The 26,224-nt window shown below is 39.8% G+C and overlaps 1 protein-coding gene across 3 annotated transcripts in view; it reads left to right on the plus strand.

The window, feature by feature from the left end:
* The window catches only part of erbb4b (erb-b2 receptor tyrosine kinase 4b), a 237,843-nt gene that overhangs the window by 128,787 nt on the left and 82,832 nt on the right, over positions 1 to 26,224 (plus strand). For all 3 annotated transcript variants that reach the window (XM_088315296.1, XM_088315294.1, XM_088315295.1), the window contains exon 2: positions 25,948 to 26,099. In XM_088315296.1, the coding sequence (XP_088171422.1) occupies positions 26,043 to 26,099 (57 nt within the window). In that variant the 5' untranslated portion in view covers positions 25,948 to 26,042. The remainder of the gene's footprint in view (positions 1 to 25,947; positions 26,100 to 26,224) is intronic.

The following is a 26,224-nucleotide window of genomic DNA, read 5'->3' on the forward strand; positions in this document are numbered from 1 at the left end:
TGATATGTCTTTTTTTTTAATACCAATATTTCTTGTGTTGGAAGGAGTTGAATTCTCTCAGGTGTATGATGCACATTTTACGCCGTGTGCGATCCACAAAGAAAAAGGGTATTGCTTTTTGCTCCCTCGACATTTCCTGTTCTCAGTTTGAGAACGCATTTGTACATTTAAGCCCCAGGAAGGTACAAACTGTTACCTTGGAGTCCAGTAATTAGTCCGATGGGGTATGCTCATGGATGAGAAAAAGTTATGCAGGCAGTCTATAGACACTTGAAACTGATCCTCTTTTCTGACACGCACAGTATCACTGAGATTTTTTTTAATTTTTTTTGTTGACGCTGAAAGACAAATTCCAATCAATTTCTTCTCACTTCCACCGTAGTTTGCATGGTTGGGAAGAAATGAAAGAAACATTTCTTTTTTTATCATTTATAATGAACACATGTTGATTAAGTTATGAAGTTGGTAATCGCACTTCTAAGTGGGCGAGTAGATCTGGACCTCATGAATTGTTGATGCGCTCTTGAACATGTAATAGTACTAAATGTATAATATGAATATTGAATTACTACTTATGTTGTACACCAACATGGAGACAGGGTGATGTGATCGGTAGTTGTGTCAAGAGAAGCACTGATAATGCTATTTTGCTCGACAAAAAGTATGAAACACTAATTGGTTTGATTTTGTTCCACCTCGTCGGAGAAAAAAAAACTAATTTTAATTTCAAATGGAAGTGAACAAAAGCAATATTTAGAAAATAAAACATTAACAAGGTTTATTGATTTAATTTTTTTCCAAGTTCGGCGGGCCGGATTAAAGTGTTTAACGGGCCGCATGTGGCCCCCGGGCCGTATTTTGCCCACACCTGCCCAATAGAAATAAATTTGTATTGTACATATCATGGACAATGAAAAAGGCGACAAAAAAATATAATAGCTGTCGCCGGCATCATACACTGTCGATACAAATATTTGCGAACCTCCTCGCTCAGAATCTCATCCACCATTTTTTCTGTTCTTAAACATGGCGGTATTGTGGAACCTTGCCAGGAAACCGGATTATGTCAGCGCCGAATGTGACATGATGGACCAATCACGAGAGAGAGAATGAGCGCTGCAATTGACGTGCAGCAACAATTTTTGACACGTGTGCGGTGTGTGTTGTCACACAACGTGTCAGTCACGTGATGCAATGTCGCTCACGGGAGAATAAAAAAGCCTCAACTGCATCTTTGTAGACTGTTGATTTATGCTGCCATGCGTGTGTCATACGACGTCTTTTTCTTTAACATTTTGCTCCCAGCCAAAGGTTATCTGAGTAGTTGCCAGTTAAATATCCGACATTCCCAATCCTTGCGAAAACAACTTTATTCCCCCCTCCTCGCCCGGAAATGCATCAAGGCCACTCCACTGTCAGCCTTCTGACGCTGCGTAATTGACAGTATTTCTGTTGGGATGTGATGGATTGCCTGATTAGGCAGCCTGGCAGTAGAATTCCTCACAGATGGCAAATTAAGCATGAGACAGATGCCCCCGACCCCCCTCCCACCATCTTACCCACTACACAAGCGCAATGACCCCCCGCAACCCCTCCCCCCCCTTCAAACTCCAAGGCTGTCTTGCCCTCTTCCATGCCTGCTCTTGTTGTCCTGCTTTTTTTTTTTATGCCATCGATTTCCACTTAGCATTCATGTATTTCACGTTCTCTCTGGGTTTGCCTGCCTTGGTATTTAAAAAGAACATGATGGGTCAAAGAGAGCCCAGAGACTCCACGAAAGGAGGCTTCCCAGAATTGCTTATTTGTTTGAGAATGACTGAGGATGAAAATGACAAATCAGTATCGCGTATTATTACACAAATGCGTCACTGCGGTAAATGCTGAAAATCCCAAGTTAATTCATTTCGTTACAAAGTTCAGACGGAGTCAAGTCCAGAAGCATAAAATGAATTAATTTCCACTAAATTTAATTTATAAAATACTTTAAAATAAACAACAACTCCAGCCTTAACAGAGTGTAAAAATTGGAATCATGTATGATAAAATTAAAACGTGAACTTTTCTAGATTTTTTTTGCGCTGATTCAGAATCTGCCCTGTTTTTTTTCCAGGTTTTTCTTCTAATAATAATAATAATAATAATAATAATAAAAAACATGTAACATGGTAATATAATTTGTAATATTTATGAATTAAGGGTTAGGTTTGGCAACAGGTGACTATTGCTTTCTGAAATGTCAAAGCTATAACTTAAAACACAAATTCCATATTGGACTCATTTTCATTTTTAACATTGATCTATAAAAATATCTGAAAAATCTGACATGCTCGAGAAAAAAAAAAAAAAGGAAAACAATTTTTTTGAATCAGTGTCAAAAATACATTTAGGGTCATATAAATAGCCTAGGAAACATTAAAAAACACTAGAAAATATTTTTCAAAACAAATGAATTAGATAACACCCTAGGTTGTTCGGGCCATGCAATTGTGAGCATCAGAAGGATTGCATTTAATTTGCTTTAAACACTTCTTCCCATTTAATAAATTCTCTTATAAAAAAAAAAAATCTCTCTGAAAAGCTTTTTCAATTGTTGAGTGCTCTGGATGAGGCTGCGTGTGTTCAGAAGGACATGGTCTCCCGCAGATGTGCCGTCAGTCTTAACAAATCAGCAGTGCCAACCATCAGGCACGTTGCCATCCTTGCCGAAGTACACATGTACCGTGAGAGCAAACACAAGTTCTCGCTCACTTTGCATGGTGAGACTCGAGGTTGCGAGAGGCTCTCGGCTCAAGGGGTGAAGGCTAAGTACTTGTAGAGAGAAAGTAGGCCTGCTTTCAGACGCGCAGCTAATAAAGCTTTGATGCCTTCGCTTGCCTTGTCGCTCCACGCACTTTCATGTTTTTTTTTTTTCCTTTTTCCACCCCATCTACAGCCTGGCAATGCTCGACTCGCACATTCAATTACCCTCAAGCATGTCTTTGTTTTATCTCGCTTGAATGAGTGTGGATTCTTCCCGGTAAGGGCCAACGCTCGGGCCTGCAAGTAGCCTCCTCCTTGAGTGGAGAAGGACACAGACAGCCGAGAAACCGTATTAGCGCTGTCGTACTAATGGTTTTTACCTGTGTGCGTGTGTGTGTGTGTGTGTGTGTGTAACTTTTGCCGCCTGGCTTCTAAAACGTCCAGCCGCTTCACTGGCCTGGAAAGCGTTTATGTTCAGTTCACAGAACAATGATGGGATGCAGATGGTGCTAGAGCTTGTCGTGTCTAGTATCTGCAAGTGGCCTTTTTTTTTTGCAAATGCCAGCGACGACAGACCGCAGCTCCATCTGCATGCTCGACCAACCTGGGCGCTTGTGTGACAAGCAGCAATCTTGCAGTGAAATGAACTTTGTAATCCAATGATATCTTGCCACCTCAAATCCCCTGTTTGTATGGGAAGCTTTTTTTGATTCACATAGCAGAAGTAAATACAGTGTGGACTACATTTTGGGCACAGTTGGCACACACATAACTAGTGTTATTCCGATACCGATACCAGTATCGGTAACTGTATCAATACCAGTATCGTTAACTGTACTGATACCAGTATCGGTTACTGTATCAATACTAGTATCGTTAATTGTACCAATACCAGTATAGGTAACTGTACCGATACTAGTATCGTAACTTACCGATACTGCCTTAAAAGCTGGTATCGGGATCGGTGAGTATCGACATTGATATCATGCTTCGAACACAGCAAATGCATTTTCATATACATAATTACACATAAATATGCTTCATCAATATCAATAATCAATAATCTTATGACCCAGTGTACATGAAAAAGTAAACCATAACTGAAACAAAGTGATCATGGCATGTATGTTGTGATGGTGTTCGGTGGTCGTGTTGAACATTTGACAGCCTTTGTGCGCATGGTGAATGAATAATTTGACATCCAAGTGAGTATGCAAGAAAAATTGTGCTTATATTTTGATTTTTCAAAAGTATCGGTACAGTATCGGTATCGGCCGATACTGCACAGCCAGTTGGCATTAATGCTAATAAACTGTTGACGTGAAGCTTGACAATGTTTTGATAGATTGGGTGACAGGAGGCTGGTTTCTGCTGATTGTCGTCTAGTGGGGAGCTAGTTTGTGGAGGGCTATGTAAGTGGGTCGTTCGATGCCGAATCACCAAGTGGGTTTAACCAAGCAGATTTTAATGAAACTTGGTGTACTTGTTGATAGTGATGGCATGACACTAAATCTCCAATTTTAGGTTAATCGGAATAGAGGCTTGGGCGCTACGGTCCGCCGAATCTTTACATTTTTGGCAAAAAGGGGCGTGGTCACCTACCTTTGAACTCTAATATCTTGGGAACTAAAGCTGTATTTTGTCTTTTTTTTTCTTCTTCAAATGAAAAATCCATGACTCACCGAAGCCGCGAAAAATGAAGCGCCAAGTGACAAGGTTTTACTGCGTTGCTTTTTCTGACATCCAAAAATCAGATTATTCTGTATTTGGCAGAGAGAAGACAACTTTGAAACTTTAGCTGGGCAAAAAAAAAAGTACTGTATTTGCTGTCACGCCTACAAAGTTTGCAACATTTTCATTTGTTTAGTGTGCATAGACGCAGGTAGAAAACAAGCCAAAAATGGTTATTTTTACATTTCTGTGGTCGCAATCTTCATACAGTTGCAGTTCCTTTTTCTTCTCCTTTTTCTTCCTTACTTTCATCTTATGGCTCCATGGAATTGATTTCCACCCGCCTGTCTGCTGCTATCTTTGTGAGCCACGGGAGAAAAAAAAAAGATAGATGGAGAGCCTGAGTTCTCCTTCAAGGAAGGTTTCACATTCCTCCCTCGAAAGATTTTTATTTATTTTTTTTTTGTGTGTGTGTTCACCGTGTTTGGTTTTTGGACAAGAACACAGAGACGATGTAGGCAAAAAAAAAAAAAAATGTTGAGTCTGATGGAGTTATATGCAGCGCACTGACGAGATAGGTAGCCTTCAACCCGCGGAATCAATTCACCAGCAGAAAGCGTCTCCATCGCGCTAAATGCTAACGCACCTTGAGAGCCTTGGCCCTTGACATGGGTAAAGAATAGCGGCTTGAAACAAGCGTCGTGGGAGATGTAAACATCGTTTCTCTGCCAACCCAAAACTGGCTCATCATCTCGTGTAGGCATGCTGTACCCGAGGGGCACTTCTCCTTTTCCTCTGTGCTTTTGTATCCTAAAAAAACAATTCTAGAATTTTGGAATGGTTTGCTAACGATGTGCTCAGTAGGATCTTTAATTTGCGGACAAAATTCAACACATTTGTTTTAAATTTTCCAGCCAGTTCTGGCTTAATGGGAACTTCCTACGTTTTGATATATTTTTCCAATGCAGACTCGTGAGCTTCTGCATTCCGTGTCATTTCAAACTCTAGACAACTCTGGTTTTGTCTAAATATCCTCTAACTTCAAAACTTTCTAAGTGAAACTGACTTGACCAGGCCACCACTTTGACGCCCCGAATAAGATTCTTCCACTGCTGTCCAGTGAGATCTGAAGGTCAGCTCTCGCTGCTGTCAGGGTCCAGGCTGGAAATGCCCCCTGGGCCATAGTGCATTTTCTGGCGCTGGGTATAGGCTATATGTTTTAGCATAACATTGGACCAGTACTCAAAGCTTTAGATCAGGGCTGGGCAAACTTTTTGATTGGCGGGCCACAATGGGTTCTAAAATGGATGGAGTGTTTTGGTAACATCACCTCATCGGAGAAAAATTTAATTTGGAATGAAAGTGAATAAAAGCATTGCAACAATATATACGTATTTGAAAAACCACAGTCTTTAGAATATAAAACATACACAAGGTTTATTCGTTACATTTTTTTCAAGTTCGGCGGGCCGGATAAAAACGTTTAACGGGCCACATTAACGGGAACAGCACATTCTTTGAATAAATAATATTTTTCCACCCTTATACTGCCATGTACGTTGAAAATAAGTTAACCACTGTTTATATTAAAGCTTTCGGTCAGTTTATGTCATCCGAACAGTCTGATGTTCTCCAAAAAAAAAAAAAAAGTCTAAAACTTCCTCCTGGTATTTCCTTTCTCACGTCAGTTATTTGACCGCCATTGGTCTTGTTCCGTTCAAGACAAGGTAGTCCAACACTAGCCTGAAATTTTGTGTGCAACCCAACTATTTATCCTCTAAATTGGAAGCACGCACCAAACCACTTTTGGCATGCCAAGATGAAAGTCGTTAAGATGCCTTGCTGTTGACGGACAGTGCGAGGCATTTTAATGAATCATTTGGCATTCCAAAAGAGTTATACCATGAACGCCTCCGACTTGAAAAATACAGTTGTTGGGTTCCGCCGCGAAAGTTGTTGTCCTCACCTCGTCTTGTGCACGAATTGAAAAAGCCCGCATTACGGATAACTAATGAAAGATTGTCTTCTTTTAGGAACGCATACAATTGGAATTTGTTGTGCTTATCAGTTGCATTTGTTTGACTTTGGTCCTCATGACCCGACCCACCGCCCCTCCCCCACCTGTTCCACCAGAGACTCACTGTCAAAGTCATTGTGTTGAATTTGGGAGTGTGAGCTTTAAAGGGACAGAGCAGGTCAATGATGGCCCTCGCTGTGAGTGCCCAACTCTGTCACCTTCTGTTTTGGTTCACTGCCAGCTGTGCGGTTTGACTTCCACTTGACTTCAGCTCCAGATGTTCGCAACAAATATGCTGCGTCTGTGCGCGTGCTACATATTTTGGCCGTACTTGTCATATGAGCATATGTTTGCGCCGTACTGTATAACTGCTGTGTGTCTGCTTGTGTTTTCTCCCCCTCTCTTATTTTCACCTGACAATCCCCTGTGATCGTCATCGTTACACTAAAAGCCTTTATTTCGGAAATTCATATGAGCCCGTTCAAGGGAATTGAAATCCCATCTGTCAGGAATACAACATAATTAAACTCAATGGAAAGACACACGGCTGTTTTTTGGAACAACATAAAATCCCCCCGCCATTTTATTATTATTGCTTCTTATATTGCAGATACAATAAAATCCACAGCTGAATGCTACTGAATCACAGCTTCCTTGCTACTTAACAATGTTAAGTAGTTATTCTATATAAATATATATATATATATATATATATATATATATATATATATATATTATATTATAATATATATATATTATATTATATTATATATATATATATATTATATTATATATTATACAACATATTATATTATATATTATAGTATATTATATATATATGTATATATATATATATATATATATATATATATATATATATATATTATATTATATTATATTATATATATATTTATATTACATTATATTAACTTATTTTAATGTAATGTAAAAAAGTATATTGGCTATAATTATATTACTTGCATGTTATAAAGCGTAAGGAAAGATAAATATCAAAGTAATGGAAACAATGGACATCAGTTGCATTATCTGGAAGATAGTAAAAGAAACGTTGAGAAAATAGACAGACAGTGATGGTATCGACTCCGGAGGGAACAGATGGGTTTGAATAGTCGCAAGTATTTGCTCCGTTTACAGGTTTACTCAGGCTATGCTTGCCGTAATGTGTTTTTGACTCCCATTGCACTTCATCCGGCGCTCTGCAGCGCGCTTCCCTCTTTCCCTCTTTTTTTTTTTTTTTATTGAATCTCATCAGCTGTGGGGAAACAGCCCAGTTGCCACCGAGATGCCACTCACGGCCGATGCGCCCTGACAGATTGCAATTAAATGAGAAAGTGTAGCGTATGAATATTAGAAAGTACTTTGACACAAACATCATCCCCTTCTTTTTGTTGCATTATGCAGCTCGACATCAGGAAGGGGACCACTCATCCATTTCCATATACTTTATGTCCCTGCTCTCCATTACGTCCTCGTCCGCTGCCTCTTTGTTGCTCCCTCTCTCCCCTAAAGCAGTTTGTTAACAGCTGTAAATATAATCACTATGCACACATTAAATGCTCAAACCAAAGATGGGCTTTTGTCAGTCACTGCATCTCAATTAGGCTTCCTGGTGCTCATCCCAATAAGTATTTGTGAGGGCAGTAAGGGAGTAAATGTAGATGAAAGTGCAAATTATAATGACACCGGTGTGATATCGTATTTATATAGACATCCATTTTCGGTATGGCAACGATGACGGGCTCGGGATTGTCATTTTGTTGGTGAAGGTTCTGCTTATATGATTGTGAATTGTGGATAGTGATTTGAACCAACAGACTCTGTTTCCGGGCTATAAGGCGTACCCGCATATAAGCCGCAATAACTCTTTCGGAGAGAGAAAACGACATACAAGCCACACCAGGATATAAGCCGCAGTTTTCTATGTTGAAAAAAAAATTATTGAATGCACATAAAGATACATAAACGGATTGTTAAAACTGCCTTTTAACACAGCAACAACTTTGCTAATTAGAACAGAACAGACCCAAGAGGAAAAAATTTTTTTTAGCAGATTTTCTGAACTATAGTGCGCCCCTACTGGTGAAAAAAAAAACACACACAGAAAAGCCGCACTGTTTTATTAGCCGCATGGTTCCAAATCTAAAATAAAAAGTAGCGGCGTATAGTCCGGAAAATACGGTAATCGTGGAAAATCTGTGCTAAATCAAAATGCACATCTCAGCAGCACAGCGTTTGCGCATGCATGTGACACCATGAGGCAGAACCAGCGGGCCGTCTCCGGGCCGTAGACCATGTATGACCTCATCTCAACCTGACTCCCCACCTGCACTCAGATGGCTCCAAAAGCCATTGCCAATCTTTCTGTCTGTCTCCTTACCACTCCTGGCATTTGTTCCGATGGAAATTTAAGTACTCTAATCCATCCTGCAGAATGCTTTTCTGCATTAGCTCATAATGATGTCAAGACCTGCCTTTTTCCCCCTTCCGAACCCTCACAGCAGCCAAGACACTATTTGGAAGCGGAGACAAATCGACTGAGGACAGAAGCATGACTCGGAATAACCGGTGCAATTGTTTTGCTGTGAATGGACGTTTTACACCCAATCGTTTCTAGTTCTGGGTTTTGGGTACTTCGCCCTCCCTTAATGTACTGTATGTATATATTTTGGCTAAATCCCTCAGATCCACTAAGTCCAGACAATAATAATAATAGCTAGTGGCAGATTCTATCCGAGCAGATTTTGAAATGCTGCAAAGAAACAACTAACTGCATGTGAGAGAGCCAAAGCAAAGTTTTTCATAGCAGAATGTCAATATTTTTCTTTTTGATCCTTGTTTCAATCCCCATCTTAGTCTCCAAATCGGCAAACTTTTCTATATAAATCCAGCAAAGTGTGAACGAGTGTCGAACGAGTAACAAATTCTCATCGCCATGTGCTTAACTGCACACACACTGACGTGATTTTATGCGAGCGTTCAAATGGACACTTGGTCACACACACACAAAAAAAAAAAAAACCTACACAAGCTCTCATCCTGCTTGTCGTGCATCACTTGTTTCAGCCGTTTGACCTTCGCACTGGGAAAACAGGTTTATAATGGGATCAGTAGCCACTGGCAGAACCTTTCACCCTCAGTCTCATCACTCCTGGTTACAGTAAGTGGATGAGAGATGGACCACGAAAAGAGCATTGTTTTTTTTTAATTTATTTATTTATTTTTTTCGAGCAATGTGAGCTATCGAGACTTTGCAGCAGTAGCTACAAAGCATCCTGTCAAAATATAAAAATAATTGTCAGAAGACAACTGTGAATGTTGTTCCGGTCAAACCAAATGAATGTTCTACATTTGACTTACAATCTAGTTTTTCCTGACGGGATGACCGTCAGCAAATGGTTTGACCGCAATTTGAAATTATAATTGCTGAGGAACGGAAATGCAGCTGGCAATGCTACGAAAGAAATAATCACTTAGAAATCATCACAGGACCTTTCATGAACAAACTGGTCTTGGACTTTGCATGTAGGTGAGTGTCATCAAGTCCTGAATTCATCTCTTTATTCTGCAATTCAGCTCAACGACAGCATTTTATTTTTTGCGACCATTTTGTGGATCCCTGTTTCCATCAAACAATGTTTTGATGCAACTTGTAAGGAATGCGCCACTTTAACATATTTTGACGGCGTAAATTTTTCACGAATGACTCAACCAAATAACGTGCGGCCCGATAGCAGTCCGCAGCTTTGCATTTGGGGATCCCATTTGAAGGGACCCGAGACATCCAAGCTGGACCTTACCACTTCTTGGAATGAGTTGGAATGGTGAGCGATGGATTGCTCCGTCTCCTGTTCCGTTAAATATTCCCCCAAAAAAAAAAAAAAACATCTGGTCCGTGCAGACGGTGTCTGAGCCACTCCCGCTGCTTTTGGCCTGCTGACAGGGAGAGTCCTGGTCGTGTGGAAAACATTCCTCGGGTCGGTACTTAAAAATGTGCGCCAATGTTGATAAATCTAGCGAGCTATTTGTCCTTTGCCATCTGAGACTACAGACTACGTAAGATATCAACCGAACAGTTCGGGTCCGGTGAAGGTGGACCGCCCTGTCGTCTATCTGCTGCCCGTGAGTCAATTCAGAATCACGTTTTTTTTTTACTTCACGCACCCTCAATCACCCGGAGAGAAGCTCAGGAAGATCCCTGAGTCTTTAACTACTTCACAGTGTTAAAAAAGTGTTAAGCTTGTTGCGATAAGCAGTTGAACTGTTGAAGTCCGCCTTTGAGAACCGCGACTCATAACTGGAGCCCATTTATTTCCTTTCAATGACTATCATTTGGAATCTCGTTGATAACTGGCTGGCTGAGTTGCATAGCGATGTGATATTTGCCGTAATATGACGGGGTTTTTTTTCAGTCCATTGCCTGTGAGCTGAGAGACTCCTGTATTTACCCAACCCGATTAATAAAGTATTTATCAATCGAAAGCCTCTGACGACAGAGTTTGAACATTGTGTGCAGACTGTTGCTCATATTCATGCCGGCTTTTGGTCTCTGCTTAAAAATACATCAGTCAGCGAGATGAAGGGGAAGGCCTTTAGAGGCACTAGAAAGGAAAGAAGCAAATAAGGGATTCATTGACGGGTTTGCCCTTTACTCCCGGCTGTTACACAAGTCATCCACAGCCGACATAATAGAAGAGCAGCGTCGTTTTAAATTCATATTTCTCCATTTTCACTTTACCACGTATGCCGGCGCTACTCAGGCGGGCTCAATGTGCGTTGAGGATGAGACATAACTGCTTGACAGAAATCTAGGCAAGAACAGAGAATTATTGAAACGGGGAGAGGGTTAATGAAACATGAGGGGAATCCGGACTCATTCATTATTATTTTTTTCTTATAACCTTTCAAATTTTTTTTTTTTTTTTACCATCTTAAATTTGGTGAATATATTTGTTTGCCACCACGGTTAAGTGAATTTATTCAAAACTGGTCAAAGGGTGATGCAAGGTCACTTGACAGCACCCATAATCCATTCGTCCTTCGACATGCTGTTTCCAGAAGGCTGATTTTGGTACTTAAAAAGCTGAACGGCGTCTTCTTTTAGTGATTAGAATCAAAAATGTGCAAAGATGAAACAACAAAGCTTTGATTTTTGGACACAAGCCAGAGGACAAAATGGCTTTCATCTACTTTTATATGTGACAGAGAAACGCTTATTGGGTTGCCTTGTGAGCATGCGGCATGATTGAAGACATTGATCTTTTTGTATCGAGAACTTTGGGCTTGAAGTTTTGGCACCAGGCTATAGCTAACGCCAAATGTTAATCAAGGTCCCGGGGCATCAGTAGACGAAGTATAAATATCCTTTAACTCCCTTTCTATGACATTCTGTTCTTCTTCTTCTTGTTCTTATTTCGACAATTGGACTTCAAGGGCATCTATTATGCAAATATTTTTTTTGCCACTTGTCGTCGACTGAAAATTACATCACAAGTCACAAAATAGCCATCCCCTGAGTTGGCTAAAAATATGTGGATTTTGCTGCTTAACTCCTATTCCACAAACAAAATATTAATCAGAAAACCCTGTTTATACTAACAAAGGCACATAAAAGATATTATTGCAAAGATTTTTTTTTTGGATTGACTTACCCTTTAAATACATACAAATAAAAAAAATGGGGAAGTGTGTGTTCAGGTGATAAAATATAATAAATGCAGCTTTTCCTCTCTGGGTAGGCTAAACAATCAGTGAGTGCCATCTCCAAGAAAACAAGAAATGTATTGAGTCATTCGTTCTGCTCTTTGCAAGTTGGTTAAAAAAAAAACATGTCGGCCTGAATACATCCCACAAGTGACCTTTGTCTGCCACATGCCAGATAACTGGTTGCACAAAATTAGCCCGAGGTTGCAACAAATACAGTTATCAAAATGTCATGATGGTATAACGTACATATCGGAAACAACTGACAGTGCACATTTATTTCACTTTTCTTTCCCCCTCTCATCCAGTTTCTCGGCCAACCAAAGTAAAAAAAAAAAAAGAAAAAAAAATATTTATGTGCGAGTTTGTACTCGAGTCAAGTCAAAGTATTTGTGAGCAACCTGGCATTTGAATACATTTAGGGACAACGCAGATTCATGTAATGATGTCAACAGTTGCTTAATAACGGGTCAGTGACATTAAGGTGTGTAAAAGACAAAAATAAATGGCAATTCATGAATGTCAAATGGCCATTCCGACATTTGGGAGTGCAATAATGTCTTCATTGGCATAATAATAGGCCAGCTCCGGGGCTCTGCAACTTTTTTTTCTTTCCCCGTGAAATAGTCCGGCTCATTAATCAATAGTAAATTGTCCTTTGATAGTCAATTAAGATAGAGTCAAAATGTGATGTATCTATTTTTAATTGCTGAAACAAGGCGTTTTCCTCAGGGCGCGTTCACACAGGTAGTTTGTTTTCTCTGGTTCCAATCGGTAACGAGTTTGTAAATTTAGTCTGTTCCTCAATGGTTTGGTTTCTTATTTTTCTTTAAATAATTTCTCCCTCTGAGACTATCTAAAAAAAAAAAAAAAATATCCAAGTGAAGCCTAATGCTACACAACCAGCCATACAAGATTGCTCTCTTCTCTCTATTAGTTAGCAAAAGATTCACTGTATTTAATGTAACGTATCGCTCAATCAAACATGAACGTTTGGAATATGGAGGAGGAAGTGGAACAGTGCTAGTAAATTAACGTAGTATGAAATACATTCGACTTTTTTTATGGTCAAGCTAGCAGACTACACAGTAGGCTAGCAAATAGCCGGGTACCTTTTGAAAAGATGATTAGCGCCATGTATATCCCAAATTATTAAAACGAGGGAGCAGAAGTGTGACAGAATGCTAACTTCTTCCTGTTAGCGCAGCAGGCTAGCAAATAGCTGGGTACCTTTTAAAAAGATGATTAGCGCAATGTATATCCCAAATTGTGAAAAAAGAGGGAGCAAAAGTGAAACAGGAGGCTAGCGTCTTCCTATTAGCGCAGCAGGCTAGCAAATAGCCGGGTACCTATTAAAAAGATGATCAGCGCAATGTATATCCCAAATTGTGAAAAGGAGGGAGCAAAAGTGTGACAGGATGCTAACTTCTTCCTGTTAGCGCAGTAGGCTAGCAACTAGCCGGGTACCTATTAAAAAGATGATCAGCGCAATGTATATCCCAAATTGTGAAAAAAGAGGGAGCAAAAGTGTGACAGGATGCTAACTTCTTCCTGTTAGCGATCGTGTGCAGCGCGCACAAAGCTTAGCATGTTAAAGAAGAGCTTTTTCACATCTCGGGGAATCCTCATCTGTTGTTAGCATACACTTGTCATACGCAGACTTTAATGTAGCATCAAAACAAGTGAAAGCCAACCGGTTTACGGCCAACAAAAACGAACAAAAATAATATCAGTCGTCAACCACTACACAAGGGCTCATATGAATGCCAGCACAGAAAAATGTTGCTGCCGAGCTGTCTCAGTAGACTGTGAGGCACTCTGTAAATAACGAAACCAAAGGGGAGAAATGTCTAATCGTCCTTGAAAAGGATGTGCCACAGTTTTTTAATATCTTCTGCCCTGACGCCCTGAGGTGATGCGGCAGGGTGGCAAGTGTTGGGAAATGTGTGCCGGTGATGGGGCATTACTCTCGCACCATTGACTTCATTACAGCCCCTTTCACATATCCATCCCTCACCCTATCTAAATGCCCTTGCCAGCCTCTAATTTTCCTAATTCATTGATGATTGGTTCCGATGGCATGCGGAAAGAAAGGTCAATATGTTTTGTTTGCGTGTACCCGAACGTCACAACAATGTGGCACTAAGTGAAGAAACTTGCTTCATCAAAGCCTTGCTGTAAAGACCGAAACACGATGTATCGCAGCCCTACAAAGTCAGTTGGTTTGATTAATTTTTCATTCTTCACACACTCTTCATGCACATTAGAGTAGGACCCACCAAAAGGTATGCATCGGCACACATAAGGACAAGGAGGAGAAAAAAAAAAATACATGAACATACTTGAGATTGAGTTCGACACTGCTCCAAACGCCATTTTTTCTCTCTCTCGTTCCTCTTTGCCCGTCTGTTTGATGTGATTGAGGTTGCCATGCCGTGACTGTATGCGGCAGACAGACGAACAAGTGTTTCCCCCTGAGGAGATGCGATCTAAATGGAAGAGCAACATGACAGCTTGCTCCGAATGGCCACATAATTAAACACTATACTCATCGTAAAACGCCACCACTTTGGTTTCGGCGTGGTCTTCGTCAAGCGCTCCGTCCATTTTTAAGATCGGACTATCCTGGAAACTTTGGTACCGCCACATCTACTATTTGTGTTTGTTCCAATCACTGAAGCAGTAGTTAGAGATCCATTTTTAAATTGAGTGTTAGTTGAGAGACGGGGATGAGATGGTAAACTTGAGTTATTGGGACTTGGAATGAATTGTGACTTCACAAAACTTAAATGACATGAGACTTGACTTGCGAAAGTACCGAATCTTGACTTGAGGATTGATGTTTTGACGTATTTTGTTGTTTTTTTATGCTCATTTTATACAGTATGTTTGGTTTGAAGATAAAATGTTAAACCAGGGGATGGCAAACTTTCTGATTGGCGGGCCACAATGGGTTCTAAAATTTGACAGAAGGGCCCGACCAGGAGAAGATGGATGGAGTGTTTTGGTAACCTCACCTCATCTGAGAAATAAAATACATATCATTTTAAATGAAAGTGAACAAAAGCATTCCACCAAAACATATGTCTTTTTACGTCTTTGACACACCAAAATATTTAGAAAACAGAACATTAACAAGGTTTATTCATTTAATTTTTTTTTAAATTCGGCGGACCGGATTAAAACGCTTAACGGGCCGCAAGTGGCTCCCGGCCCGCAGTTTGACCACACCTGTGTTGAACTAATGACTGTTGGCCTTTTGTTAATACGCCAACACACGTGATTGGCATCGTCACATCTCAATCATTCAATCCCCTCGCGATGGAGCGTAGTGTCTGATGACATTTTCACGTTGGCTGAAATTGTTCCAAAAAAAAAAAATATGCGGAGTATGAGTTGAGCAGTAAAAAGTCCACATATTTTTAGCCTTCCGAGGTGGCGGCCATTTTGTCCCTTCTGTCGACTGAAAATGACATCACAGCTGCTCAGAGCTCAGTTAACGACCAATCATGGCTCAGCGTCACAAAACAGGTGAGCTGTGATTGGACCCTTTTTAGCGCCTGTTCTCTGTACAAGTACTTGTAAAAGCTTGAAACCTAAAGTTTGTTTGTACATTTCCATTTGTCACAATTGGTTGACGTCAGTAGAGATGTTTTTCATTACATTCAGACTCAGTTGCTCCCCTCAAGCATTTGTATAATGAGTTGATCATCATTTTGCGAGTCATTCTGTGTCTTTTGCTAATTAACAACATTCCATAATTACCCCTAAGAGCACCGGGTTCCTAATCCCAAATCATAGAGTACATCCTTTTGTGGCTTCATATTGACGTGCCAAAAAAAAAAAAAAAAAAGGTTCACGTGAAGCTACAATACAAGAAATTAGATCCTGACTTAATTTCTGAATTGTCTACATAAACGCGTTTGACGGCGGAGCCTGTGGACAAGCAACTGACTAACAGCACTCATCGTTCTCTCCCCGCCCAGGTGCTATTTGCAAAGCACTTTATTATTAGCTATGCTATACAGATGGACACTGATGGAAACGGGCGTTTTGAGCTTGATTCGTTGTGACTTGTTGTTCATTAAAATCAAATTATGTGTCAGGAAGCATAACTTGCATGTGCTGCAGAGCAGTTATTGCTCAACAAGCTCTTTGTCTTGCATCAGTGCGTGCGCGTGTTTGTCTTGCGCGGTCCTGCCAGGCTATTTTTCCACTCATTCCACACGGTCCTCCCAAGAAAAATGCCGATAGTAAATTGACAATGTAAGTACTGGAAAAATGGAGGAACTTGGATGTCATCATAGAAAAGAAAAAGGTCATGACAGTGGGAAGTGTTGCACACACAATTAAGTTTATATGAGTAGACTGTACGATTTAAAATTGGATTTTTCATCAGTTTTGTATGCTGGGATTTTACAATTTTTTATTTTGACCATTCGGAACTCAACAATCTGGTTTCTTAAGGCAAGTTATTGCCCACAGCACAGTACATTAATCCAGCGCAACACATTTTTACAGACACACTGACCATTTTCAAATGGATTGTTTCGGTTTCTGTCAGCTCCAACTTTAAGGAGGCATTTACATGCACCATGGGTCGTACTCGTCCAATATTATCAAAGGGTCCCAGGTTAACAAGACATTAAAAGAGAATCAGGTGTGACAAGCTATCTGCAGACATCATCCCTCCTCTGTCGTGCTATTGGGCTGTTATCGACTGTTGATGAGGGAGAGAGAATTGATCGCTTTCCTTGCTCAACTTCAATGAGTGTTGACTTAACACTGTGGTCAAGTGGTGATAAGCAGGTTGGAAAATAAAAGTAAGGGAGAGGTGCATTGGGATTGGATGATTGAGTCACAATCGCGCATCTTGAGGTGATAATGTAATAATGAATTAATGAAGTTTATTTTTTTTTTACTCAAAAAAATAAATAAAAAGGTTTGAGGAGTAAATCTTGTCTTTAGCGATGCAGAAAATATTTTTAATATATTTAAGGTGAAAGTAATTCAGTGTGGTAGAAAACTTGCAGAACCTCAACTTTTTAAATCTGTGTACGTTTTATGTCCTTGGATAGCTCAAATCAACCGATATTGATGCAACATACTGTAACGGACGACTGTGGATATGTTCTCTTTTGTATGAAGAGTTTATTTTTTTTTTTGGGGGGGGGGGGGGTCTTCGTTGTATATTCTCTTAGAAGTGCTGCGTATTCAATCCAAGCATTTCCAAAATCCATTCCTTCCTTTACTTCACATATTCATACCGCCGGCAGTATTCCCCCCCCTTAAACATAGCCATCATTTAGTTCGAGCCTCTCGACAACCGCGGCAAAACAAATCTTTGCAATCTATAGCTTTGCATGATGAATGACGCCAAAGAATTTCAAAATCAATCCAGATTTTAAACGTGTTGTACTATGCCACCGGATTTATTGAGAATCCATTTCAACTTGATGACATTTTCATTCTCTCTGCACTCCTTGGACTGGGATATTCATGTTGTGTTAAGGGGGTAAAAAAAAAAATTCAAATGGTGAATCATTGGGTCTTGACGGCCAGAAGGAAATTTAGACCATCAAAGATAATTGCACACTAATGTTCAGTAAGCCTTCTAAGTCGTGGCAGATCCGCGTGGCTGCCAAACAGCCTTTCCACAGGAGAGCGTAGCTAATCCCTTGGCTGTAGCTCGTGAAAATTAATACTAAGCTCTGATTGGCCGGCTCCTTCTAGTGTGCTAGTAGAAACAATTAAAGAACGGCCCGCTTGAACACAAAGAATACGACGGCGCGGGACTCCAATGTACTCGTTGGAAGATTAATTTATGCACTTACTTTACAAACACAATTGCTCGAAAGCCATGTAAATGAACCGCTAATTCGATTCCACACGAGATGCTCCGTATGTGCAAGTAAGTCATTGTGTTGTTCGGTCGTGTTGTTGTTGCGAGAATTAATCATTCGCGCACTTTGGCTAGTCTTTCTATTCTTTGGATACGTACAAGGTGTCGCGTGTCTCATAGCTAATTAAAATGGCACAAGGACATACAGTAGTAATTAGGAAAGCAGTACATTTCCAAACAATCTCCCTGTAGCAGGCATGTTATATGTATCTAAATCGCTTAGACCCGGTGTGGGCAAACTACGGCCCGGGGGCCACATGCGGCCCGTTAAACGTTTTAATCCGGCCCGCCGAACTTGAAAAAAATGAAATGAATAAACCTTGTTAATGGTTTATTTTCTAAATATTGTTGTGTGTCAAAGACATATTTTATTGTCATGTTTTTGTTCACTTTCAATTAAAATTAAATGTTTTGGGTTTTTTTTTCTCCGATGAGGTGAGGTTACCAAAACACTCCATCCATCTGATGCTGCTCCGGCCCCTAAATTTTTTAAATTTTAGAACCCATTGTGGCCCGCCAATCAAAAAGTTTGCCCACCCCTGCTTTGGGCAGTACACCCTGTACTGGTTGCCAGCCAATCACAGCGCATACAAAGACGAACAACCATCCACACTCACAGTCACACCGTGGAACTATACAGAGACTTCAATCAATCCAGCATGTGTGTTTTTGGAATGTGGAAGGAAACCTGTGCACCCGCAGAAAACCCACATAGTCATATGCAAACTGCACACAGAAAGGCTGGGGCTGGAATGGAACCCTCAACCTCGGCTGAAATAGCACAGGTAACTGAGACGGGGCCGTTTATTACGGTGTGCCTTATGGTCGTGGAAATACGCTATATTGCCCCGATTTTTATTTTTTTTTCCCTCTCTGTGTTGTTTCTGAGATTTTGATAATTTTACTCTATATAGCAACACAGAAGAGTAAATATTAGAAACATCTCTCAGCATGATCCAGTGTGTACTATATCACTGCAGCCTACACGGATTCACCCAGAGAAATCACACTCCACTTTGCCTCACTGCAGCTGCCCTCTGACATTTGTTATTTATTGCCGAGTCTGATATTGCATTAGAACCTGTATTTGTATTTGTCTCCTCTTAATAAGAACACGGATTTCAAGCAACATTGAATTTACTCTCTGCCATCCACTGCGGATTGCTCTCAGCCTCGCTAGTGATAAGTTTAATCATTTTCCGCGTCAACAGTAATTGATCTTTTTAATTTGATCAGCAATAAAACCGGCACTTCTTCTTCGGGGTATTCGCGTGCCTTTTATTGTTGGACAATTTCTATTTTTTGAAATCGTCTATTATATTAACTTGCTAAACAAAAATAAAGGAGCCATATGTGTTATGAAATCAAATATAAGCAAAGGGCACGTGTGTGTGTACAGTTCAACAGCAAAATTAATCAAAGTTAACTTGGCTAAATGTCACCCCTGTAAATGGTTATTGAACGTCATCTTGGGAGATCTCAGTGAACTATTTCACAGCCGAAGGCAAAACATGCAAAGCCTCGTAATTTTTTTTTAATTCTTTGTAGTCAGTGCAGTCAAGTGTACTCCCTAAAATGTGTAACAACCCAATAAAACGTTTTTATAAAAATGTGACAGAATGAACCGGCCAACACTGGACTTAGCTAACGAACCCCCCACTTTTTTTTGTTGACTCACATTTTGAAGATCCTTCTGTTGACCTCCTTCAGTTACTGAGTTTGACACTGATTTTGATTTTCTCGATCTTTATCCCATTAGTTTCGACCCGCAGTCAGTTTTTGTCGCGTTTTTCCTTTTGATTCCTTCCACCACCGTCCAGCCCTCAATCCCTCCCGTCAGACCATTACTTGGGCACCCTGTTGGCCATCTATTTGAGACCTCAGCGGGGTGGCCAACGACAGCGCCAAGGTAAAGGTTCTTCTTGCTTTTCAATCCTCGAGTCACGTCATTCCACGCCACTTGGTTCTTCCTAAACTCATCCACTGTCTGCTCTTGCACCTTGTCCCGTTCGACCTGTTTTCTCGAGTGCGCCTTCCCAAGTTCTGGTACTCTCGGCCCCTGGTGTCTTTTGTTTTCTTCAACCTCTATTGCCGTAGGCTGATGAGGCTGAGGCAGTCGCGAGTGATACTTTGTCTATATAATGAGCGCAGTCGCCTTACAAGGCGCTGTGTTAGTTTAGGGGAAGATTTGGGACTTTTAAGTGCGCCTTATGACTGCGAAAATACGGTACTTGATTTCAGGAGGAAATTTGAAAATTCACGAAAAAATTTTCATCAGGGAAGTCAATTTCATAAGGAGAATTTTGATAAGAAATTTCACCTATTTTTCTTTGGTGGTTTTACTAGCGATGTGCACTCATATGCAAAATGTCACTCTTGTTGTTAAAAACAACACTAAACATAGTGCAATATTGGTCAAATAAAAATTGTTTTCATGATGTCAGCGTTTGTAGAGCGTGAAATTAGGTGAAAGTGTCTGGCAGCATATGCAGGAAAAATCCTTGTGATGAGGACTATGCTGCTGCAAATGAGACTTTGGGGACTCAAATCTTTACTAGGTGAGCATTGTCATGACAAAATTCACCCGCGCCTTGCTTAAAAGGTTGATTTTTTTTAATTAATTAATTTCTTTTTTAATTTTATTTTTTATTTATTCATTTTATTTATTTATTTTTTAATTTTATTATTATTTTTTTAATTTATTCATTTAAAAAAACATTCTTTTTTTTTTTTCAAATACCTGTGTTTTTAACTATTCACCTGAAGTGGTTGTGTTATTGATGTTATCATTTTTGCAATATGATGTAGAGGAGGCAGACATAGTTTGACCAAATTTCTAATCGCAACAATTATATGTAAAATGTAACTTTAGTCTTAAAAGGTTGTGGGAACAAACTATTTTAGTTATCTGGCTAATTTGTGTATGCAAACACATTCACAGTTCCAATAAGTGTCCAGGGGAAATTTGCTTTAAAAGACATTCGATGCATTTCAATTTAAACAATACGTAACCTTTGTTCAGCTTTTTTTACGTAATTAAAGTGACTATTTCTTTGAAAACCCAATTTCCAATAGAAAAAAAAAGACAATGTAGATGTTCTGTAAATCTCATTAGAGAGTGTTTAGACAAAAGCGATAAGAATGACATGGTGGGACAATCAAATGCCTCCAGCTGTGTTCTCTTGTCATCTTGATGTCTTACACGTAAACATTTAACCTGACTGCTTGTCAGGGTGTTCCAGTGGGTTAATGGAATAAATTGTCTTATCATGCAGGCACCTTCACGCACGGCTTCAGAATGTAACAAGCATTCTCTTGTATGGCAAATTATGTCACAATCTGACGAGCTGCAAAATGACTGACAGGCATATTTTATTTGCGTAATAACACGCACCAAACCTGATTTAAAAAAAAAAAAAAACATTTCTGTGCGTCTCTCCTGAAATAAATCTCAAGTTCCTTTTTTATTTAGTATTTAGTTTATCCTCTCCTCATGTGTTGATTCACAATTGAATGAGCTAAAGCTTTAAAACACACACAGAGACTCACAAATGCATACGTGCACATACGTGGCAGTAAAAGCAGGAAAAGTTCTCATGCATTCATTCATAGTGTGATAAGCAGTAGGGCCAGAAGCCTGCTGAGAAATAATTTCTTGTCTCAGCGAGAGTGGCAATTGTGTTGCAGCAAAGAGGGGAAAAGGTCCTGTTTAATTTTGAAAAATGGGAGCCAGGGTAAAAGTTAGCCGTAGCAGCCAACATAATTGATGGAAACAGTTTGTGTCCCAGATTAAGATTCATGGCAAGAACCACACGTGAGGGCTGGGAACCGATGTAGGCTGGGGGCATCAAGGATATCTTGGCCTTCTGGCTTAATTGATAGAATGCCTTCTCAATGCAATGGAAAAACAAAAACAAGCGGAAACAGTGGCATAGGCCCAGAGGCGAGAGAGAAACTGGCTGGGCCGGGTCACTGGCGGGAAAAAGGCTTGCTATGTGTGTATGAGAAACACGCACAGACCCTTGACAAGTACCCTTGAGGAGCCTTTCAGCATTGTGCATTAAACACAACTGGTCCTGCAGAAGCCATGGCCAAGAGTCCAAGAGATAATCCGTGCTGTGAATCTGACTACGTGTATGAAAGTTAATAAGGCTTTGGCTGCATGGGAACACTCATATACATGCTCATATGTGTGTTTTTTTTTAAATGGAATTAAATCCTTTTGGCCCCTCCCCTCAGGCAGTGCTCATGGAGATAGATAGCTCGCATATTAGCAAGCCATGGAGTGCCTTACGTGCTCTCATTAGGCATTTCAAAAGCAGCAATTTCATAAGTTGACCCATTGTAGATATTATGGCCTGTGACATGATTGTGATTTATGTTGTATTGGAAGCTATGGAATGAGGCAAATGTGAGAAATGCTAAAAAAAAAAAAGAAATAAAGAAAAGAAAGTTTGTAATTGCTGTAGAAAAATTACAAAAATTACGTAACATCCTCTCATCTTGTCAATCTGTCAAGAAATCAAAACCTTTATTTAACCCCCCCGAAAAAAAAACTTTGGCCGAGTTTACCTGGCCAATAAGGCGGAGCGCAATTCACATCATAACACATTCTGGGAAAAAAATTACTTCACCATTATTTTAGGAACGTGACGATTTTCTGTCATTTCAGTGCACAGCGCAATCTCTGAGGTTGCGAACGTTCCATTTGATGGGATTCCAACGAGTGCTTCCGGGGGCATTAAGCCTCAGGCGTTTGAATGTTTGCAATTTGTTTCAATATCCACGCAATGTACAAATGCACTCATTGTGGATCGTGTGAGTTTGAATTGCAGTGTGAGCCAACAGAAGTACACATTTTGACATTAAATATTATGCTGATTTAGTTTTTAATATTGTTTACGTTGTGTAAAAAAAAAAAAAAAAAAAAAGACATCATTAGCAGGTTTCCTGAAAATAAAATAGCTCAAGGCGATAGAGACGTGCCACACACACATAAACACAAACTCACACATATCCCTTTTAAAAGCAACCAAAACAATAACTTATGAATATCCCCATGTTTCTTTGTCATATCATTTAATTTTACCCTCCAGTGGTTGAATCATAACTAAAAAATACGTTATCAACAGCTGGTTAGAGTAATCAATCTCAGGGCCAAACTTGGTTTTTTCATCATCATTTAACTTTCCTTGACACTATTTTCATCAATAACAGATTTGCCTGTTGTCGGTTTTAAAATTAGCATTTGAGTTAAGTAAAAGTGTGGCAGTCAAGAAATTGAATAGATTTCAATGTTTTTTTTGTAATTTATTTATTTATGCATTTATTCCGCCAAAATATATGCAATACGATGAAATTCTTCAAACAAAAGGGTGCCGCTGCAAATTTCTTTCAGTGGGACATTTCCTCCAGGGGAGGTTATATGACCTAGCCAAGCATAAATGTGAATTAATGGCGAACCATATGGAGGCAGTGACAACAATGCCGCTTGGTGACCGGAAGCGAGAGTGTAATAGTTATGACAGTCTCTCAGCTAGTTATTGTTTCAGATGAACTTTCAAGTGCACAGCAGATGGACTGTAATGTAGGCCATGATTAGCATCAGTATTAGCGCCATGTAACTCACACTTACTCACACAAGCTCATCTAGGTTATTAGACGAAGGACTCCGGTGACCTTAGAAACGCTATTCGCACTCCACTTTTGTTAAACGATGTGTTTTCCAGCCAAAATGTCAGCTGTGATTTAATTTAACTCAGTTGGGCATTGCTTTTGGGATTGACTGTTTTCTGTCTTTCGAAAGCAAAATGCTTCAAACATCGCCAAGCTCACAAGTTTGTCGATGTTAATTAATGACACGATGCTTTGTTGGTGTGGCCCCGCTAATTCAAACATGGTATTCTGATTAAATATTGCGATTGTAGGCTATGAATTAAGCAGCAAGTAGAAGAGAAGTACATGCTAAGTTAGCTCTGTGGAGTTGTTAGCATTAGCTTCGGCCTGCGTCACATATCAAGGAAGTCTTTCACGTGCGTAGTCAGTATAAATGTATTACAGTGAGCAAATAACATTCCTTTCAATTTAATGCCACTCAAATTAATGCCGATATGCATTTCTATAGACGTTTTGTCATGTTACATCCGCATATTTGTGCCGCCTGAACTGCTGAGAACAAATTTAATGAGTTGTCGCTAGGGCTGCACGATATTGGAAAAACATGTGATATAGAATATCGTTGTTAACTATAGCGATATTGCTATCATTGTTATATTTATTCATATTAATTTTTATTTTGTGATGAAAGAAGGGCTAACTAGGCAAGCTCAATGTGTTCTTGGCTAACTAATTGTAATTCCCCGAGATAATGTCCAACGACTTGGTCGAGATGCATATTTAAGTTAGCATTTGACTGATCATCTCAAGGGCCATTATTGCGATATCGATATTTATATAGTATACTGTGCAGCCCGAGTTGACTCTCAGGGAGCCAAAAACGAGAAATATACTGTATATATAGTACTGTATATACATGTGTGTTAGCTATCTAGCTAGCTAGCCAACAGATTTTCCTCAATGGGTGTGACACAGGTTTAAAAAAAAAAATAGGATGGTCCATCTGTTTTTTTTCTACTTCCACAAGACTTCTATAGACTCAACCATGATATGCCACAGGCTATTTAATGCAAACTTCCAGTGAGATAGAAACGGAGACAAATGGATTTAATCATGCAGTGAGAGAGAGGAAATTCATGCTGAGGTCTGTTATTTACAGCGGGTCTACGCATCCAGACTTATGCAACGACGTATCACAATAAGGATCCCTGTCGTAAACCTGCAACAGTTCACACTTTCTGAAAATATGCCTCACATCACCCAGATGGTTCTGTTGCGGTTCATTTAACAATCAGGACCAGATCATCTCAGCCTCAAACGGACCTCACATTACTGGATATACCACACATTCTTTTTAATCACTTTAAATTTCACTGAATACAATCGATGTTTTGACGACAAGTAGACTTAGAGAAAGTATACATGGAGAAGAAAATAGTTAATAAAAAAAAAAAAAAGGTTGATTCAACCAGATATCACACTGTGATATCCTTCTTGTGTTCTCAGTAGCCTGCCCCAAGGGTGCAATAACAGTTTATTATACCTATCCTCACTTTATGGCCTCCTACCCCCACCTTCCTTCAAGTGTTATTGAAAACACCCAGATCTGTCGTATATCATTCCTGAGCAGCACATTATGCTATGTGCAACCAAGCTAATCACCGTACGGGTATTATCCGGGTCACATTGGAAGAATTCTGCATAGATTTAGAGCGACGGAGAAGCGATTCCATTTGTCTTTATTGATTGTCATAAATTGTTGTCCAAATGCTGAGACAAGCAAGAATCACACGACGTTTAGTCTTTGTTGAAAAGGCCTGAATACTGAACATTATATGGGTCAAATTATTATTGATTGTGTGGACGTGATTTTTGCTAGAATTGATTTAATTTCATTTAATTATTGATATGGTTGAGGCAAAAATAGAGTGCACTCCATAGATGCCGCCAGGTGCCTTGCATTCAATCTCAACTAGCATGTGGCTTGAAGAACAAGACATATAGATGTATAATGTATCATTTGAGCCTGTTTGCATCAATTATGTATGTGCACAATATATGCGGGACATGATTATAAAAATTGCCTTACTAAATTTAAACTACATGCCTGACAGGTGATTGGGAAGAGTGTTTGTGATACGGTGTAGACATGTTAGGATCTTTCAAACAAGAAAGTAGCGCGGATGAAATGATATAGCAGCTTTTACCTGCCTTTAAAAAAAACAAACAACACTCTGATGTAAATGAAGTAACATTGTTATGTCACATTTTGTTTCAACAGTATGCGCTGGCACAGAGAACAAGCTGAGTACTCTGTCAGACCTGGAGCAGCAGTATCGCACCCTGAGGAAGTACTACGAGAGCTGCGAAGTCGTAATGGGAAACCTGGAAATCACAAGCATCGATCGCAGTCGAGACCTCACTTTCCTCAGAGTAAGCACAAGAATGCAGACGCAGTGACGTCGTTGTGGTTGTGAAGTGTGTTCATGTCAGTTTGCCTGAAGTGGGCATACCTTTGAGCATTGTCGTCTTCAAATGCTTAGAATATTGGCTATGTT

This window comes from Idiotropiscis lumnitzeri, chromosome 14, assembly GCF_059441095.1.
Source record: "Idiotropiscis lumnitzeri isolate Australia: NSW breed Sydney's pygmy pipehorse chromosome 14, RoL_Ilum_1.0, whole genome shotgun sequence".
In the NCBI taxonomy this organism is placed as follows: Eukaryota; Metazoa; Chordata; class Actinopteri; order Syngnathiformes; family Syngnathidae; genus Idiotropiscis; species Idiotropiscis lumnitzeri.